The sequence below is a fragment of the Eschrichtius robustus genome, chromosome 5 (assembly GCF_028021215.1).
Source record: "Eschrichtius robustus isolate mEscRob2 chromosome 5, mEscRob2.pri, whole genome shotgun sequence".
In the NCBI taxonomy this organism is placed as follows: Eukaryota; Metazoa; Chordata; class Mammalia; order Artiodactyla; family Eschrichtiidae; genus Eschrichtius; species Eschrichtius robustus.
The window spans coordinates 5,626,488-5,646,703 of record NC_090828.1 but is presented as its reverse complement, the minus strand read 5'-3'; the positions used below and the strand labels follow the sequence as shown (position 1 = coordinate 5,646,703).

General features: G+C 54.4%; 1 protein-coding gene across 4 annotated transcripts in view; it reads left to right on the top strand.

Moving 5' to 3' along the window:
• SH3BP4 (SH3 domain binding protein 4) overlaps window positions 1–20,216 on the top strand; it is a 91,209-nt gene that overhangs the window by 68,269 nt on the left and 2,724 nt on the right. For 3 of the 4 annotated variants that reach the window (XM_068544183.1, XM_068544184.1, XM_068544185.1), the window contains 3 exons: window positions 2,773–3,020; window positions 7,607–9,966; window positions 19,871–20,059. In XM_068544183.1, coding sequence (XP_068400284.1) covers window positions 2,903–3,020; window positions 7,607–9,966; window positions 19,871–20,059 — 2,667 coding nt within the window. In that variant the 5' untranslated portion in view covers window positions 2,773–2,902. Of the gene's footprint in view, window positions 1–2,772; window positions 3,021–7,606; window positions 9,967–16,393; window positions 17,279–19,870; window positions 20,060–20,216 lie in introns of those variants that run through there. The other variant, XM_068544186.1, reaches the window with a different exon arrangement.

Genomic DNA, 20,216 nt, shown 5'->3' with positions numbered 1-20,216 from the left:
ATCCTCTGCGTTGATTCCCATCAGGAAACAAGGCTTCATCTTTTGGATCCGAAGTATTTTCACGTTCTCTCGTCTCAGTAAATGGCTCCACACGCGGCCACAGGTTGCCTGGTCGGGGCAGAGCCGTGCCAGCCCGGTGACCAGACCCCTGGTCCAGCTCCGACACAGCCTGTGCGGACAGAGCCGTGCGGCCACCGCGACTGATGGGCGGGGGGGGGCCGGTGTCCCCGGCTGGAGGGTGGACTCTGGGTGGGGAGGAGCCATGCGAACTGCGTGGGGACCGGGAGACAAAGCCCGGCAGCACTTCCTGGCCCCAGCTGCCTCGTGCCTCCAGCTGGGTCAGTGCTGTCCTCTCCTGGAGGCCCAGCTCCGTGCAGGGTTCTCTGCGGAGAGGAGCCCGGGGGCGGGAAAGGGAGTCCAAGCGCATGGTCACATCCGTTGTAACCTCACAGGGCAGGCATGGAAGTAATCTGGGATCCCACTCAACTGGGGAAACCATCCAGGTGCTTCACCCCTTCCTTCAAATAACTGGCATGTTTGTGAGTGCTGATGTATGAGTCACAAATAGAAGTGTGTGTGTGTGTGTGTGTGTGTGTGTGTGTGTGTGTGTGTGTGTGTGTGTGTGTGTGTGTGTGTGTGTGTGTGTGTGTGTGTGTGTGTGTGTGTGTGTGTGTGTTTTGCAGGGGGGTGTTCCGGATGGACTGGGGAACTCCAGGATGGGAGGTGGGTGGGAGGGACGGCGGTCTGGGCGCGGGTTGGGCATGTTTTTAAGGGACGCGTCACCCCCAGGCCCCCCTTTGCTCCCTCCCCAGAGAGGCAGCCACTGCTGTCCTGCCTCCTGTGCATGTGTGTCTAGGCCCCCTTGCCCTGAGGATGCCAGGGCCCTTGCTTTCCCCTTCTGCCCTCCTCACACACTGTATGAGTCAGCTAGGGCTGCTTTTACAAAATGCCGTAGGATGGGGGGCTTGCACAATGGAAATTTATTTCCTCACATTTCTGGAGTTTGCGAAGCCCAGGACCAAGGTGCTGATTTGGATCTTGGGTGAGGGCCCGATTCCTGGCTTGCAGACGGCTGCCTTCTTGCTGTGTCCTCACCTGGCAGACAGCAGAGAGAGAAGTGAGCTCTCTGGTGCCTCCTCCTGTAAGAGCCCTGATTCCACCCACCTCATCGAACCTCATCCCTCCCCGCCCCCCGGCAAAGACCTCTCCTCCAAATATAACCACATTGGGTGTTAGAGCGTCAACAGATGAATTTGGAGGGGGACGCGTTCAGCCCATAACCCAGGTCTTCTCTCCAGGGTGTTCAGGTGCAGGAATGCGGCCTTCTCTGGCCTCGGGATGACCTGGAATCCACCCTAGAGCCACTGCCAGCGGGTCACTCAGAGCCAGGACTGGGGCTGCTGATGCCCGCCTGTGTTGGCCGAGGCAGGCGGGGTTCAGTAGTCACTGAGCCCTGCCCCTTGTTCTCAGCGCCTTGCCTGGGTTCCCTTTTTCTCCTTCACGCAAATCAAATCAGAACAGTGCTATTACTACCCCATGTTACAAAGGTGAAAATGAATCTTGTGTAAGCTGTTTAACTCAGGGTCATCCCTGGGAGCCATAGAGTGTGGACGCAAACTCGGTCTGCTGGCTGCATGCTTACTGCACGCAGAGCCTGGGGCCGGGCTATGTCATCCCCACTGCAGAAGCTGCGGAGGGTGGCGCTGGGCCCCCAGGTCCCTCGCATGAGTAGGGCCACCCACCTGTGTCAGAAGACAGATTTCCAGCTGCCTGCGGACAGCAGTCAAAGAACAAGGGACCTGAGGACAGGTTACATGAACCCAGCCATACTGGGGTGAAATTCACCTGCCCTCGGGTAGCCCTCAGCTCCGAGTGCTGTGGCCCAGCTGTGGCCAGCTGTGGCCAGCTGGAGCGTTGTCTGCCCAGGTCCGCTCTGGGAGAGCATGTGAAATTCCCTGCTCTGAAATTGGCTCCTGGCAGGTCCTTTCCTGTCCGTTGGCCCTGGTGAGAGGTCTGCTTGGAACCAGTCACCTTGTTCACCTCCAGAACCCGCCACACGCCTGGGTGCCCCTTTCCCAGAGAAACCGAGGCCTTAGGAGAGAATCTGTGTTCTTTCCCACAAACATTTCCTTTGCTGACTTGGTAACAGCACAGTGATCCAGTGAATATACCACGTTTCGTCTGCAGAAGTCACACAAGAACACCTTATATCCACAAGCGGCCACGTGTGTCTTATTTGTGTTTGTGTATTTGGGGGTCCAGGGAGGATTTAGGGAGCGTGTGGGCAGGGAGCCGTCCCCTCAGACCCACGGCAGTGATGCCGAGTGCTGCTTGCCCAGGGCTGGAATCACAGCGGTGGCTGTTCCTACGATGGGACCAGCCACTTTCTGGGCAGAAGGAGATTTATTTCCCCTTCCCTGCACCCTGGAACTCACGGTGTGGACAGATCCTGTTTTGTCCTCCTCTTTGACTGTAAAATGAACGGGCCGGCCAGGTGCTCACGCAGATCTCACAAGCCTCATTGTGCCCCAGGAAGAGGGAGGGCAAACAGCAGGGTAGGGAACACTGCTGGGGCTGTGTGCAGCAAGAGAACAGATGAGACGGGCATAAAGTGGGCATAGAATCCGGGGAGTGAGCCCTGCTCTGCTGCCTTGCACCAGGAAAAGTGACACGGCCTCTGGAAGAAAGAGGATTCCCACTTGCCATCAGTTTGCCCTTTAACCGTGTTTCACTTGCTCAAGGGCAATTCCTTTCTTCTTCCCCTGCTCACAGGAAGAAGCACATTGCAGAGCTGACGCCGTAGCGCAGCATGGTTGCCTGAGACAGAAGCTTCAGCAATTGCTGGAATAACTGGAGGGGAAATATGAAACCTTAGCCATTCACCCGGCAAGAGAGTTTCAAGATGGCAGCTCAGCGCATCCGAGCTGCCAACTCCAGCGGCCTCCCGCGGTGCAAGTCCGAGGGGACCTTGATTGACCTGAGTGAAGGGTTTTCAGAAGCAAGCTTTAATGATGTCAAAGGTGAGCTCCTGGGAACGGTACTGGCTGGGGTTTGCAAGAGCTCTAAGACCCAAGGACTCCTCTCCTTACAGGCTGCCACGTTCACGTTCAGATAATTAAATCTCAGCTCTCTAAACTTCATCGTGTTATGAATTCAGCCCTGGAACGATATCCACTTGTTTTGTTTTGATGGGTTGGGAGGTTGTTTTGAATTTTCCTCTTTGTAATGATACTTCTTCTTAATGCAGAATATGTTTCTCTTTTCATGAGTTTTGGTGACATTAAGGTAAGAGCTTGGTGGTGTACAAAACTAAGGGGAAGGAGAGTGTACTAAGTCGATGAGGTCCTGAGAGCCACTGGAGAATAAAAGGGTGGCCGGGGACAGGGGTCAGCACGCTTTCTCTGCAGAAGGTCAGAGAGTGAATACTTGAATCTGTGTAGGCCACACGGCCTCTGTCACAGCTATTTAACTCCGAGATTGTAACGAGAAAGCAGTCACGGAAGAGAGAAAACAAATGGCCATGGCTGTGTTCCAGCAGAACTTTACAGAAACGGCCGGCTGAATTTGGCCCGGGGGCTAGAGTTTGCCAAGCCCTGGTTTAGAGGTGGCCCTGGGGGTTTCCCTAACAGCCACGTAAAACTGGGCTGGTGATAAAGCCTATCTATTGGACACTGAGGTGGATGCCAGTGGGTCATTTTCCTTCTAGAGTCCATCCCGCCGTCACCGGCCATGGCCAGTGTCTCCCGTGAGCGTCCTGGCATCTTGTACTTCATCGTCCTCGTCGCCATCACCACCGTCAGTTGACTTTCCCACCACGTTTACCAAATTCTGTTGAAGTGATCCATTGCGCTGCCCACAGACAGCTCAACGGCAAGAGCTTTTGCTTTACCTTTGTGTCGTTAGCCCCTGGGACAAAATCGGTGCTAAATAAATATTTCTGGAACTAATCTGCTGCCTCCCAGATAAAATCATGATGCACCACCCCGATGTGCTAAAATCATCATGTGCCTGTTTCTGCCTTTCTTCTTCTCTCTTCCAGTTACCCTCAAGTTCCTCTTCTTCCTGTCTGTCCTTTATGCTTGTGGCCCTGAGCAGCGCTTAAAATGTTATTTTAAAGAAAAGACTAGCAAGGGAATCATGAGGTTTTATTAATAAGAGCAGCGGACCTGTTGGGTGTTGCTATACGTAATCACGCCGTTTGTTTTCCGTGGTCTGGTAATGGGCATCGTTTTCTTACTTTGTAACCCAGCTAGTCGTGGCTGAAGCGGGAAACTGGGAGCTCGAGTCGTGCAGTTTGGGCTGGGATTTTGAAACGAGGGGCAGAGAACTGAATTTTAAAAGATAATGATGAGCCGCTGCTCACCTGGGAGGAACACGCGAGACAGCTGGGGATGTGGGGAGGGGCTGGTTAGCGGGGGGCGGGGGGAGAGAGACCCCCTGACTCCACTCCCGAGGGGCAGCCTGTGGCCCAGGCAGCATTTCGGCCCAGCTGCTCCCCACACATGCCGATGGTAAAGCCGGCTTCAAGGTGGGAATCTATTCCAGCCAGAATATCTGCTGCTGCAGAATCTTCTGCCCTAATGAATGTTTTTCCTGCATAAGAACCGAGGCAGAGGGTAGGAAATGTATTATCCAGTGAACTGAACCTCCTGACACCCAGGGATATTTTTTTTGTATTAAAATCAAGGTACCTGGGAATCTGGGCAACACTCTCCAGGATTCATTAAGATGGAATTCGATACAGATTTTCCTGCATTTGATTGGATGGAAGCCCCAGCCTCGTGTACACCCCAGGTGTCTGTGGCCCTTGTCTGATAGAGGGCCGGGTCTTGGAAGAGAGCTCACACCGCGGTCCACTTCCACGGGGGCCCGACGGGAAGGGGCGCCATCTCCCATCAGACAAGCCTCATCCTTGAGTGATATATCTATTACTGCTCCTCTCCTAAGGAGAGTGTGCTTGGAATTTTGAGTAAAACCATTTTTATTCTCCGGTCTGCTAAGAAGACTAAAGTGATCATTTGCACTGATACGTTTTCTCAGGTTATGTACAGTACACAGCCTGCCTAATAGCTTTGGTTTTCAATTTAAAAAATATTACCGTAAGGGAATTATTCTGGACGAACACAATAGGGATATAACTTTTGAGGAATTCTAACAAGATTTTAGTAGCTGGCCAGCTTTCTTTGATTTTCATTTGGTTTTAATTTTTATGTGACATTTTCATTAGATGTGTCAAGGAAACTGGAGCCTGTGACTGGAAAACAAAGTGGGAGGGAAAATCTTATATTATCCCCTGACCCCAGCTGACCCATCTGCCTTCTTCCACCTCCCCTCGAAGCCATTATCTTTGACTTGGCTGTTTTTATTCACTGCCCCCCTTCAGTGTTAAGTGATTGCTCTCTGGTGTGATTTTATAGCAGAAGGGCACAGCCCAGGGGGATTCTAACTTAGCCTTTGGACAACACCTTGTCCCAATAACATGGGTATGGCGTCTCTGTTGTAAGCTTACAGGATGAGCATTCATTCCACGTATGTTTATTGGGCACCTGCTATGTGACACAGGCCCTGTTCCAAGGACACCACTGCGAGCAAAACATAGCCTAACAGAGCTTACACCCTAGTGGGGCGATGGAGCCCTCCCCGACAAAACCAACGTAAATACGTATGGTACATTTTATATTGGTTAATGATGAATGCTATGGAGAAAAATTAAATTAGGAGGGGGCCGGAGATGTCTATTTAAACATAACATTTTGTGAGTCTTTACCTTGTACTAAGCATTATTATGCTAATCACTTCATCACCATCATCTTGCTTAATCCTCGCCAGAGCCCATCGAGGAAAGGTGGTTCATCCATCGTGAAGAATGTCAGGCTCCAGAGATCACACCGCTGCTGCTAAGGGTGTAGATTCAAATCCCAGGTCTGGTGATCCCAGTACCAGCTTCTCCCCGACACCCCAGACAGGGTGGTAGGTGACAGCCTTCGAGGCCCAGATTCACACCCTGCTAATAAACATATTTCTGTAATTTAGTTAGTGTAAATAAATAGAAGCTTTCTACTTTATTGCCTGAGACTTTGCTGAGGAAATGGAATTTAATTTTCATTATTCCCTTTTATTTATTTATTTTTAAAGATTTTTTTCTTTAATGTGGACCTTTTTTATTTTTTTAAGTCTTTATTGAATTTGTTACAATATTGCTTCTGTTTTATGTTTGGGGTTTTTTGTGTGTGTGTGGGATCTTAGCTCCCCCACCAGGGATCAAACCCACAACCCCTGCATTAGAAGGCGAAGTCTTAACCACTGGACTGCCAGGGAAGTCCCCTCACTATTTCCTTTTAAAGGAAAGGGAAACTGGCAAATGATTTTTTTTGGGGGGGAGGGCCAGTTTGGTAGAATAGGATGTCTGTTGACTTAATCATACATAAGACAAGATGTAGGTGTAGTTCCACTAAAAATGTAGTCCTTTCTTTGCTTGTTTACATAAGCAACTAAAAAAAGTTTACTTTCATTTGTTTGTTACAGGAAGGCAGCAAACTCCATAAAACAAGGGACAGTTGGGATGGGGGGGTTGGAGAGAAATATATGGGCTTATTTCCATCAGAAAGAAGTTTCTTCATCCTCTGAGTATATGTACTTTGTTATATATGGGGGAGAGAAAACACTTAGGTTTCTAATTATCTGTTACTTTTCAAAACACACCCTACTTGTTTAGATGACTTTTTTTTTTTTTTTTTGCTGTTCCAATTGCTGTTTACCTTGGTAACACGCAGTTGAACGCCAAGAACCATAAATTAGCTTGAGTCACCGTTTAAAGTGTTGGGATTTTTCAGACTGCTTAAAGAGTTGTTCAAAAAGAATGTGAATTACGACCAGACCTAAACCTTTGATTTTCAAGGGATGACAGAGAGACCATTTCCATGTTGTTCTGAATGATCGTTTAAAAGAGGTTGAAAGAGACCAACCTCAAAAATCTTATTTCATATAAACAGTTTGATGAAGAATGGGTTCAACTTGGAAACTAGGAAACAGGCCTGATAGTCAAGGGAACCTTCCCCTTGGTTTATGTATTTTATGCTGAAGGCAGGACATGGAATCAGCTCTTAGACACCGAGAGATTCTGTTGCGGGTCTTTTCCAGTCCCTGGTTACATGCATTGGATCGCTTAACTCAGCATCACTGTGTTTTCTAAGTAAATCACATTCAGCTTCTCTTTCGACCTAGCAGCAGTCCCGGTAAGTTAGTAACATAAAGAAAAGTTGGGTCAAAATGAGATATTCAAAACCTGGGACATATTGATAATTCCATTATGCTGATTCATGTTTCTGTGGATGGTGGAGAGACTCTCTGTGGCCTTTCCACCTGACTCAGACTGCGCGTTGGGATGGGATAGAATCTGGGGAGACAACGCTCGATTTAGGCTGTCGGCCAGGTGAATCGCCCATCAGATTTTACTTTGGTTTGTGTCTGTCGTTTACTTGCCGGACTCGTTGTCTCCATGTCGGGGGTGATGGTTTTCCAGACCTCTCTTCTCCCTGGTGTTGACGGATGCTCTGCCTCGCCCTTAGGGCCCGCCCTCACCTCCTGTCCTTTGTGTTTTACGCAGTGCCTTCTCCCAGTGCCTTGCTCGTAGACAATCCCACGCCCTTTGGAAATGCAAAGGAAGTGATCGCAATCAAGGACTACTGCCCAACCAACTTCACCACCCTCAAGTTCTCCAAGGGCGACCACCTCTACGTCCTGGATACGTCAGGCGGGGAGTGGTGGTACGCACACAACACCACGGAGATGGGCTACATCCCTTCCTCTTACGTGCAGCCCTTAAACTACCGGAACTCCACCTTAAGTGACAGCGGGATGATCGACAATCTTCCAGACAGCCCGGACGAGGTAGCCAAGGAGTTAGATTTGCTCGGAGGATGGACAGATGACAGGAGGGAGTCCAGCAAAACCTACAGTAATAATCCTTTCTGGAACGGTGTCCAGACAAACCCGTTTCTCAATGGGAACGTGCCAGCCATGCCCAGCGCGGACCTACCGACTCCCAAAAGCACCGTGGACTTGCTCCTCTTCGATACGGGCACATCTTCGTTCACCGAGTCCAGCTCAGCGATGACCAACAGTGCCGGCAACATCTTCGACGAGCTGCCGGCCACCAGCCGCCTTCACGCGGAGCCGACGGTCAGGCGGGACAACCCTTTCTTCCGGAGCAAGCGTTCCTACAGCCTCTCGGAACTCTCCGTCCTCCAAGCCAAGTCCGACACTCCCGCGTCCTCGGGGTTTTTCACGGGCTTGAAATCGCCGGCCCCCGAGCAGTTCCAGAGCCGGGAGGACTTCCGGGCTGCCTGGCTGAGCCACCGGAAGCTGGCCCGGTCCTGCCACGACCTGGACTTGCTGGGCCAAAGTCCCGGGTGGGGCCAGACCCAAGCGGTGGAGACGAACATCGTGTGCAAGCTGGAGAGTTCGGGGGGCGCCGTGCAGCTTCCCGACACCAACATCAGCATCCACGTGCCCGAAGGCCACGTGGCCCCAGGGGAGACGCAGCAGATCTCCATGAAGGCTCTGCTGGACCCCCCGCTGGAGCTCAACAGCGACAGGTGCAGCTGCGTCAGCCCGGTGCTGGAGGTGAAGCTGAGCACCCTGGAGGTGAAAACCCACATCGTCTTGGAGATGAAGGTTTCAGCTGAGGTGAAAGGTGACATTTTCAGCAAAAGCACGGTGGGCCTCCAGTGCCTGAGGAGCGACTCAAAGGAGGGGCCCTTTGTCCCCATCCCACTCACGTACAGCTATGGGGACACGGTCCGGGTCCAGCTGGACAACCTGGAGCCCTGTATGTACCTGGCCATCGTTGCCCACGGCCCAAACATCCTCTACCCTTCCACGGTCTGGGACTTCATCAATAAAAAAGTCACCGTGGGTCTCTATGGCCCCAAACACATCCACCCATCCTTCAAGACGGTGGTGACCATTTTCGGGCATGACTGTGCCCCCAAGACCCTGCTGGTCAGCGAGGTCACCCGCCAGGCCCCTAGCCCGGCCCCAGTGGCACTGCAGCTCTGGGGCAAGCACCAGTTCATCTTGTCTAGGCCCCAGGATCTCCGAGTCTGCATGTTTTCCAACATGACCAACTACGAGGTCAAAGCCAGCGAGCAGGCCAAGGCCGTGAGAGGGTTCCAGGTGAAGCTGGGCAAGGTGAGCCGCCTCATCTTCCCCATCAGCTGCCACAACGCCAGCGAGCTCTCCGACTTCACCTTGAGGGTCCAGGTGAAAGACGACCAGGAGGCCATCCTGACCCAGTTTTGCGTCCAGACCCCACAGCCACCCCCGAAAAGTGCCATCAAGCCGTCCGGGCAGAGACGGTTCCTCAAGAAGAACGAGGTCGGGAAGATCATCCTGTCCCCGTTTGCTGCCACCACCAAGTACCCGACTTTTCAGGACCGCCCTGTGTCCAGCCTCAAGTTCGGCAGGTTACTCAAGACGGTGGTGCGGCAGAGCAAGAACCACTACCTGCTGGAGTACAAGAAGGGGGACGCCATCGCCCTGCTCAGCGAGGAGAAGATCCGGCTGAAGGGGCAGCTGTGGACCAAGGAGTGGTACATCGGCTACCACCAGGGCAGGGTTGGCCTCGTGCACGCCAAGAACGTGCTGGTGGTGGGCAAGGCGCGGCCCAGCCTCCTGTCCGGGCCCGAGCTGAGCACGGCGGTGCTGCTGGAACAGATCCTGCGCCCGTGCAAGTTCCTCACCTACATCTACGCCTCCGTCCGCACGCTGCTCATGGAGAACATCAGTAGCTGGCGCTCCTTCGCCGACGCCCTGGGCTACGGGAACCTGCCGCTCACCTTCTTCTGCCGGGCCGAGCTGGACAGCGAGCCCGAGCGGGTGGCGTCCGTCCTGGAGAAGCTGAAGGAGGATTGTAACAGCACGGAGAGCAAAGACCGGAAGTCCTTCCAGAAGGAGCTCATGATGGTAAGCGCCCGGTGGGGCTCGGACGCGCGGAGGATGGGGCTCGGTCCAGCCTCAGCCTCTCCCCTTGCACGTGTGGGAACGGGTGTGGTGTCGGGAGTCCGTGGACCGGTGTCTGGGCCCCCGTTCTGCTCCCTGAAACTCACACACACCTGGGGATAGGCATTGACGTGGGACCGGTAGGGATCCCCAAACAACTCGGAGCCACTGCGGCGAGGGTCGTTCAGGTCTCTTCCTGCTGAATTTGTGAGCTCCCCTGGAGGTCCAGAATGCATCTCTGCCTGCCCGGTCGGGGACGCAAGGGGGCCCTGTGCTCCACCCACCCCTGTTTAGATCTCTTGGGACAAGATCCATCCTTTCATCAGATTCCCAGCGGGATCTGTGACTCGAAAGTTTGATGAACCACCGCCCCAAAGTCTGACTTTATCTTGCTGTGAATTTTTCTCTCCAGGCCTTACTTGAAGGTTCTCCCCTCTCTCTGTGTCATTTCCTCTTCCTCCTTCTTGCGTGTGTTTGAGTTGGGGTGAGGACGGCCTCTGTTTTGCCAGCACAACTGGGAACTTGGACCCTAAGAAGTAAAGAGGGGGGAGTTAAGAGTCCCACTGCTGGGCACAGCCGGCCCACAAGCCAAATGGGAAGCTTTCTGGACCCGATCACGGCCTCCAACAGGCTTGCGCTCTGCGCTGGTCATGCCACCCACAGGTGGTCCACTCTAACTGCCGGTTCAGTCATGGTGGCCTTGGAGGAGTTACCTGGGAGAAGCCTAATGTCCTTGGGCATCCCTGGTCACATCTGTGCCGGACATTCTCTGTAGACTTCTTTCTATGATAGAAGCCGACTCAGGTCTCTTCCTGGTCCTCATGATGTGGACACGTCCCTAGTTTTTGTTCCCACGGGAAACCCCCGGGACTTGGTCATAGGCTTTTCTCTCGTGTTCCGCCGACTCCACACGGTCCTTTTCGCCTCCTAATCTCTGTAAGGAGTGACTCCCAGCGCCCCTGAATTTCTGCCACTTCAACTCCCCTCCTTCCCCCCACACTTGCCATTCTGAGTGAACGCCTGTTGGAACGGATGGGCCAGGCGTGTCTGCGTGACTGAGGGTGCACGCGTGGCCAGAGCTGTACAGCTGAGGGTCATCGTTGCATGAACGTCCTGGGCTGCCCCGTGGGGCTGGGGGGACAGAAGGGATACGGTCCACGGTGGCATGGCCCCTGCTGCAGGGAGTATGCATTGCAGCCCGGCAAGGGATCGGGGCATGAAGAAAGACCCGTTATCGGTGGCCCCAAGATACTAGAAAGTGCCAGGTGCGTGGAGCAAGATGAGAGCCTGACATTGCCCAGAGGAGGGAGACGGGAACTGGAGGTGGCAACCGGGGGGTCGTTGGGGGCATCCATCGCTGATGGGTCGCCGATGGCAGCTTCGGTTGGGGGAGGCGGGGGAGGAAGCCGGTTGTCATGGCAATGGGGGGGTGAGGCGGGGGTGGGGATGGGCAGCAGAGGAAGCTCCCCCCGAGCCGGATGGGGCTCCTGCACAGCGGGGACCCAGGACCCTCCCTTCAGGGGCTTGCCTCGCCGGCCCACCTGTGAGATCAATTCCCGGAGCTTGCTTCCAGCCCGAGCTGCCCGGTGCCCTCGTGGATGGACCTCGCACAGTGGGCGGGGTGAGCGTCCAACTGGGGTCCTCCGTCGATGGTGGAATGATGTGCATTCATGGAACATAAAGGGTATTGACCGTTCCTTCGTCACAGCTAGAAAACGCCCACCTGGAACCGGCAGACGTGCAGGATGCATCAACCTGAACGGCTTCCTCCCGCCCTGGACAGAGGTGGCTCTCACTTCCATTTCCTCCTCATTTCTTTTCATCTTTTTTTTATTCAACTTGGAGAACTTTCTCTGAGAGCAGGTTTTTCAGGTGGCTTCCTTGGGTTAGTGTGTGTGAGGACGGGGGTCTGTGTGCGTCCCAACTCCCTCTCCCTGCCCCCCGCCCCCCGCCAGCCCCACACCTGCCAGGACTCCCAGAGAGGAGGAAATGTACCTTGACCTTGGCAGGAACTTGGCCCCGAGACAGGTTAGATTTGCGGTACAGAAGTGAAACTGGTTTTGCAGCATTTCACCCACTCCTCTCCTATGTTTTCATCTTCTGGGCTGGCAGATTTGAATGGTTGGCCAGACTTCTAGAAACCACAGGCTGATTTATCCCAGCGTGTCTCAGGAGTCACTGGAAACCAGGTGTTTTATTTCCAGGGACGTAACAAATCACTGAGCAGTCAAGCTTCCTATGGCCTCAACCACTGATTTAACCCACCCCCTCTCCAGCCCTGTCACAGCCAGATCACCTCTTCCCCACCACTCTCATTTTGAAGGTAGTTTTCTGTTTAGTATGGCTCCTTGGTTTGGAAGCAGTGATTGAACGAATTAGAAGTGGTGAAGGTTTTGGATGGTAAGTTTACGGGGAGATGGGAAGGAGAAAGGAATCAAGGACTGAGGTGTCCATCCCGCCACTGCCCTCTGCACGAGGTCCGGCCCCTTCCTCTGCCCCACAGGCCCTGTAAGACCCGGCCCCGCCTATCACACCCTGGGGGCCCCTACCTGCCCCTGCACACCGGCCACTCTGGCCTTTTCCTGTATCTTGGACACACCCAGCTGCCCTGCCCCAGGCCTTTGCACCTGCTGTTCCCTCTGCCTGGAATTCTCTTCCCCCAGTTTCACGTCGTGGCTTTTTATCGTCCTTCAGATTCCAGCTCAAATGTTCTCTTGTCAGACCTTTCCTGCAGCCCTGGATAAAGCAACCTTGTGTCTCTGGGTCACTGACCGTCTGTGTTATTGTATCGTTGTCTTCACAGTGCCTTCTCGAATCTGAAATGGTCTTGTTTACTTGTATTCATGGTTCTTGTCATTACCCTAACTGGCTATGAACTCCACGAGGGAAAGGACGCTGGCACGTAGGAAACAACCAGATAGTTGATGAGTGAATGAATGAATGGATGCAGGCTAAGAATCTGATCTGGACGCAGTCTCGTGAGGTCAGACGTGTTTCTGCTCTCTGGTTCCGTTCCCTCTTTCTATTGTTTTAGTGCATATTTTCAATCTCGGAGCTGGTCCAGAGGCATCTTGTGTAACCGTGTGACCTCCCGCTGTGCCTCTGCTGCCCTTGCTTACCTGCATGGTGTGACCACCGTGGAAAATGCCCCTCTGTCCCCGGTCCGCCCAGCTCTCCAGTAGAAGCCGTGCATGTCTGTGACAGAGGATGACCATCCAACACCGATGGTGCTTCCCCGCCGACTATAATGAAAATGGGGGGAGGCATGATGCTGGGCTGACCCCAAGGAGAGTGACCGGGGTGGACAGAGCTCCCAGAGTCCCCAGGCATTAGAGGGCACTGAATGAACCCCTGGGGATCTCTTAGCTGGGGGGACTTGTGGGTTGGAATGGGCACCACCTATTGGAAGAGCTTTCGAAGTCAAATTCTGTTGTCAGAAACAGGCCCGCGAGAGCTGGTGGCGGGTAGATGGCTGCAGCTGCTAACAGAGCTCGGAAGAGCCATCACGGCCAGGCAGGGGCAGGTGTTTGCACTCCATACTCTTTCAACATTTCTTGGGTGCCTACTGTGTGCTTAGTGGGGATGCTGGGTGTTGGGCCTTTCCCTGAGGGAGATGCGGAGTGAACAACCACGGGAGTGCAAGACAGACTCGTAATGGGCCCCGAAGAAAAGATCCCCTTGGCATGGGTGGACCAGGGAAAGGCAGACATCCCCCCTGACTCAGGGGGGATGTGCAGAATCCCATCCAACAGGGAGGGGCTGTCGGGTTGAAAGCACAGTATGGGCAAGGGCCAAGGGTGCAGAGGAACAGGGGATGGGGTAGAACCAGAGGCTGGGAGAGGCCGGAGGCTGGGCTGAATCAAGCTGATGATACGTGGGGGGGATGGGAGGGAGACACGCAGCCACCTGGGCTGGATAATGCTTGTGCTTTATTCCATGAGCATTGGGGAGGGGGGTGTTAAGTGTTTTAGGGGACGTGAAGGGGAGCCAGGTGGATCCAGGTGTGTCCCTGCGCCTTGGGGATCTACCCAGGTGTGTCCTGCTCCTTGGGGTTCCAGGTGTGTCCCTGCTCCTTGGGGAGCCAGGTGTGTCCTTCTCCTTGGGGAGCCAGGTGTGTCCCTGCGCCTTGGGGATCCAGGTGTGTCATGCTCCTTGGGGATCCAGGTGTGTCCCTGCTCCTTGGGGATCCAGGTGTGTCCCTGCGCGTTGGGGATCCAGGTGTGTCCGTGCTCCTTGGGGATCCAAGTGTGTCCTTCTCCTTGGGGATCCAGGTGTGTCCTGCTCCTTGGGCATCTACCCAGGTGTGTTGCTCCTTGCTGCCTTCTAGTCTTAGAGCCACTCAGGTGACAGCCAGTCTCCCCCTCCCCCCCGCCCCCCTGAGTGTCATTCTTTCAGAATACCAGGACACCTGGCGGTGGAGGATCTAATTTTCACACACATCCCTGGATTCTCCTCTTGTTAAGGCAATGAGTGGGCGGGTCATTTTTAGCAGAGGTCAGAGATGAAAAGTACAGGTCAAATGGAAGTGCTCTGAGGCGGGGAGCCCCTCACATGCTTGTGCCTGGATCCCTTGGCTTTTTGCCCCCATCTGCCTTCAGACCTGGCCGACCTTAGCAAGAGGGCGCCCTGTGCAGTAGCCCTGGGTTTTTTTCCATCCTGCCCTGGCGGGTGGGGATTGGATGGCCGATGGCCCTGGGTCTGGGTTGCGGCGTGGCTGAGAGGGGCAGTTCCCAGGCCACGTGCACATCGGTGCTGACCGTCAGAGCCTCTGGGGTCCTGGGGTCTGCCCCACTGCTGTGGCTCACCCCAGGTTTTGCTTTTTTCCAGAATGAAGATCATCCTCATTGACTTTTCTGTTTGTAAAAACAGCAGATGCTGCTTTTTGCGTTGCTATTTGCCAGTCCTGAGGAACAGCAGCAGAGAAGGCCCCCGGCCCGTCTCCCAGAGGCAGCCTGTGTTAGTGGTCTGCAGTGTAGACACTGCGGATATTCCTCAGTCCCCTGTGTTTGCCCTGCACTGTCCATATTCTGCATTCTGTACACGCCTGGAGAGCATGTACAGGCGGCTCTGTCTGTGTCTGCGTGGAGCCTGCGGGCCCCCCAGCTGGGCAGGTGCTCTGGTCCTCGGTCTCCGGTAGGGCAGTGGCGCCTGGTCTCACCGTTACCACCGCTGCTCCGAGCCGGGTCCCGGCCCCGTGGCTCTGCACGCTTGTCCCTGTGCATTCCATGACAACGTGCTGCGAGCTGTAGGAGCCCTCCAGACACGGGAGGAGCCAGCGTTGGCGGGTGGCAGTGGGCGTCACTTCGGGGCGTGCAAGGCCTGAGAATGACAGGGGATGCTTTAACAGCCCTGCTGGTGTCGAGAGCTATCACTGCAGCGACCAGACTGGACAGCCCTGCTGGTGTGTATACGCTCCCCTCACCTCTCTGAGCCTTGGGTTTCGATGTCGGTTTTTGTTTTGTTTCATGAAGGCAAGAAACGACAGAGTACGTTCCTCTGTTTTTAGGGCATTAATGTTGCTTCTGATACACTTTGTGGGTTTGGGGAAGGGTTTTCTGAGTGTGGTCGAAAGCCCAAGCGGAAGACATTGCTATGTGTTTGTACCAGGACTTAATGACAACACTCAGCACTGAGTAGAGAGAAGGATTTGGCTCATGCTGTAGAACTGCGTGGATTGGGGTGATGGCCATCTCGTGCTTGTGTGTGTGTGTGTGTGTGTGTGTGTGTGTGTGGAGGGTGGCAGACAGAACCCTGAGGAACCCAGCTCTCTGAGAACTGGAAGTGTTTTCATTCAACGACACACTTTCAGTGTAAGAGATTGTTCCCGACTTTGGGGATTAAGAGAGGCACAGTGTCCTCCTGGCCGGGAGGGAGGGCGGAGGGAGGGAGGGAAAGAAGGAAGGAAGGGAGGAAGGAAGGAAGGAAGGAAGGAAGGAAGGAAGGGTGCTCTGGGCTCTCGGAGAAGTTTCTCTGAAAAAGGGAAAGTTACTGTGGGATATAAGTCAAGGTGGGTGGTTGCTTTAGGAGTGAGGTGCGGGTGAAATCAACACCGAGAACCTTGAAAACTAATGGAAATAAGGGGGGATGTTGAGATCGGGGAGAGCTAGGGCTGGAGAAGGACGGTGTGGAGCGAGGCTCTGAATCAGGAGGAAAAGCTCTTTACCCCCCAGGAGAGGACACAGAAACTACCTGCTGTGCACTTAGGGAGGTGCCTGGGGACTTCCTGCCGGGTGGTCCCAAAGCCCAAGGCTGCGGATGCAGGGAAGAGCAGGGTTGCCATGGTGACTGCCCTTCTGGTGTTCTAACATCTCAGGAATGGGAGCATGACTGGGGTGGACACACAGCAAAGGGATGTTTCGTTGTATTTTCATAAGAATGTCTCTTCAAACAGGGATTGACACACTGGCCCGCGGGCCACCTGCTTCTGTAAATGAAACTTTACTGGAACGCAGCCCTGCCCACTCGTTCAAGTGTTGTCGTGCTGTTCTCACGCCCCACTGGCAGAGTCGAGTGGCTGAGGCAGAGACGCCATGCCCGCGAAGCCAAAAATAGGTCCTGTCTTGCCCTTGGAACAGACTTGGCCACCCTGACTGAAGTCATGGGTCACTCCAGCTCGTGGGAGTCCAGCTGGAACCAGCCTTGTGCTTTATTTCTGGTATCACCTGTGTATACTGCTCTGTGTGCAGAAATGAAAGAGGATGCTTCAGGGAAAAGGTTCCAGCACCATATCCCTGCCACTGAGAAGTTTTCTATTGCTGAGGCTTGGTGGGCACCCAAAATGTGCCGTTCAGAAAAAATAAATGCATGAACGACCCCTTGGCGGTGGTGTGGGCAGCGCTCTGCCCCAGCTGTGACCGCTCGGGGCCAGAGAGAGGGTTTGAGTTTCTCAGGACCTTTGTGCCTGCACCCAGTGCCCTGGGAGAGAGCAGCTTTGATCGCCCCCGCCAGGGATACCCGAATCAGAAGCAGGCGACTCTGAAGTGTTCTGTTACCTGGAAAACAAGGCCACCTGCGGAGCCTGGCAACTGAGCACACAGACACTGCTGGGACACTGTGAGGAAGCCTGGGTGGGGCCATTGTCACCGGAGGTTGGCCAGACGCCTTCTCAGGACACCAGGTGTGGCTGGAGGGCACCCTGCCTCTCCTGTGTGTCTGGGCTCAAACCACACCACGCCAAAAGAATTTCTTCTTAACTTTTTTTTTTTAATTTATTTTATTTAAGTAGAGTTGAATTACATTGTTGTGTTACTTTCTGCTGTACAGCAAAAGGGCTCAGTTATGCATATACATACATTGTTTTTCATATTCTTTTCTATTATGGTTTATCACAGCATATTGAATATAGTTCCCTATGCTATAAGTAGGACCTTGTTGTTGTTTTTTATTCAAGCAAAAGAATTTAAATCCAGAATTCTACCAATTTATCACACGTCTCCCCCATACCATAAACACATCCCTGTATACTCTTCACATCTTCTGCAGCACAAATCTAGTAAACATTTAAGTTTTTTCAAACAGTTCCACTTGAAGATACCAAAGTTCAGAGACCATTTTCTGAAATCTGTAAATCGTTGAGATGAAGCCTCGTGCTGATGTCACGTGGTGCCCACACAGTTGGAAAGGCCATTGGCCCGAGCACCGGGAAATCTGGACCTGCCTCCACTTCTGTGCCCTCTAGCTGTGGGACCCTGGACAAGCCACCCAGCATCTACGGGGTCTATAAAACAGACACAGTGCAACCCACGTGGTGGGTAGCAGCTGGGGACAGGCTGCCTGGAGGCCCTCACCAGGTCTGGGAGCCCCTCCCTTTCCCTCCGATTTTACCTGCAAATTGGGGTGAGCTTGGCTTCCCTTCATGGGGGTTCTGAGAGGTAGATGCGCCCTGCACCCGGCTCACTGGAAGCACTCAGTGAAGGTAGTTTATTTAAAATCAAAAACAAAAATCAGAAAAGGACCACGTGGTCCTCAAGCTCCCTTCTTTCTTCCCACCTTTATAGCCCCCTCGGACCCAGGACAGCCTCAGATTGATCTTATGTTTTAAAGGCAAAGATTGAGATGCTGGGGCGTCAGCCTCTGCATTCAGGGACTCCCCCAAAAGTCACCATTTCTTCATTTGTTAAGTTGCCCCCAAATAAACATAAAACGTAGGTGAGAATACTCAAAAATAGCTGCGTTCTTTCAAGTAGGAGCCCCGCAGATTGATCCTGCACAGATGCCAGGCCGCCTGCGTCTTCGTGAAATGTTTGAAGGGAGCGCGTGAGCGGTGTGTTTGGCTGAGCTGGTCGGTCGGTTGCCGTCTTTAACACTTTCTCTTCGGAGCCTTGAAGCGACGTCAGGTGCTTGGACAGAGCGTAGAGGAACAGAAAGAGGGCCGGGCCCGGTGACTGGTAGCGGTATCTCTTTGGTTGCATCCTCAACGTCCGAGGACCCAAGGGGGTCTCAGACCCCGTCGCTTCTGCAGGTGTCAGGCTGTAGTCCGGCAGAGGGTCCGCAGATGAGAGCAGGGCGAGCCGCGCCTTCCATGGCCCAGGAGAGCTGGTCCTCACCGCGCCTTCTCCCCCTGCCTGGGGCTCCATCCTGGCCGCCCAAAGCTGCACACTCATTGTACCGGCCTCACCGGACCCGCAGCCCGACACCCAGCAGCCGTCCGTGTAGCTCGTAGCTCGGGGTGATGCGTGCGGACAGGAGGCCTGCGGGTTTGTGCTACTGATGTGGCTTTGTGTTTCCTTAAGCCAGAAACGCTCATGTGACACAGCCTCCAGCCTGGGGCCCCACAGAACCCACAGGACGTCGAGCCCTGTGTTGGAAGCCCACCTGACTGACCAGCCCCTTTCCTGGATTGGGGGATCGAGTCCAAGGTGGGCCTGTGCTGTTCGGGCCAAGCCGGGGCTTGGGCAAGGCTCTGCCCGTTGCCTCCTTCCCGGCTGACGGGCATTTGTGTCCCTCCATAGTCAGTGATCCCTGTCCTAGAGACACCAGAAGGCTCTCGCAGCTTTGTCAAGGGAGCAGTCCCAGCAATTCTGGAGACTTTCCTGATGGTCCTGTTAGCCTCCCCTCCACGCGAGGCCTTCGTGTGTCTCCAGAACCTGAGAGGCCTGAACCTGAGAGGCCTGGATCTGAGCCCTCCCCTGCACCTCTTCTGCCCGTTGGGTCTCCCCCCCTGCTGACGTCAGCTTGTCCTGCTCTGAGCCCCAGGCCGTGCCGAGCTGGCTGTCTGGGCAAAGGGCATCACCTCTCCAGGTGCCCCAGCCGGGGAGGGAACAGATGAACAGCCGTCATCCCACGCACCCTGCCTGTCGGCGTCCCGGGGCTGCCGCGACAGAGTACCACAAGCTGTGAGGCTCCGAGCCGCAGAGGTTTATCCTGGGACAGGTCTGGAGGTGTCGGCAGGGCTGGCTCCTCGAGGCTCTGCGGGGGCCTGGCCCGTGCCCCTCTCCCAGCTCCTGGTGGCTCCAGTGACGTGGCTGCATCACCCCACGTCTGCCTCCATCCTTACGTGGACTTCTTCTCTCTGTCTCTGCATGTCTGTTTCTCTATTTATGAGGACACCAGTCATTGGATGAGGGGCCCACCCTAGTCCAGTGGGGCCTCATGTTAGCTAATTACATCTGCAAAGATCCCTACTTTGGCATTCGGTCACGTTGGGAGGTTCCAGGAGGACGAGAATTTGTGGGCGGGGGACCCGGTACCTCCCACAGATCGTGGTTTTTCCTGCACCTGGGAGTCGCGGCGGTGCTGGCGCTCAGGCCTTGCCGCGTTGAGGGTACTGGCTCGTGGTCTCTGCGGTGCGGGCTTCCCATGAAACCGGAGCCTGCCCTCTGTCCTGCCTCACGCCTGTTCTGCCTCATGCCTGCTCCTTCCTCCTTAGGCCTTACTGAAGATGGACTGCCAGGGCCTGGTGGTCAGACTCATCCAGGACTTCGTGCTCCTGACCACGGCGGTCGAGGTGGCCCAGCGCTGGAGGGAGCTGGCCGAGAAGCTCGCCAAGGTGTCCAAGCGACAGATGGACGCGTACGAGTCCCCTCACCGCGACAGGAACGGGGTGGTAGACAGCGAGGTGAGTGGGGCTGCCCTTCCCTCCACCTGTAAGATGCAGTGATGGCGACGTCTACTGTACAGCATTTTTACGAGGACAACACAGGTAAAATGTGGAGGCAAGTGCTTGGCACATAGTAGGCTCTCGCCGAGCGGGAGCAAGTCTCATCCTCCTCGGG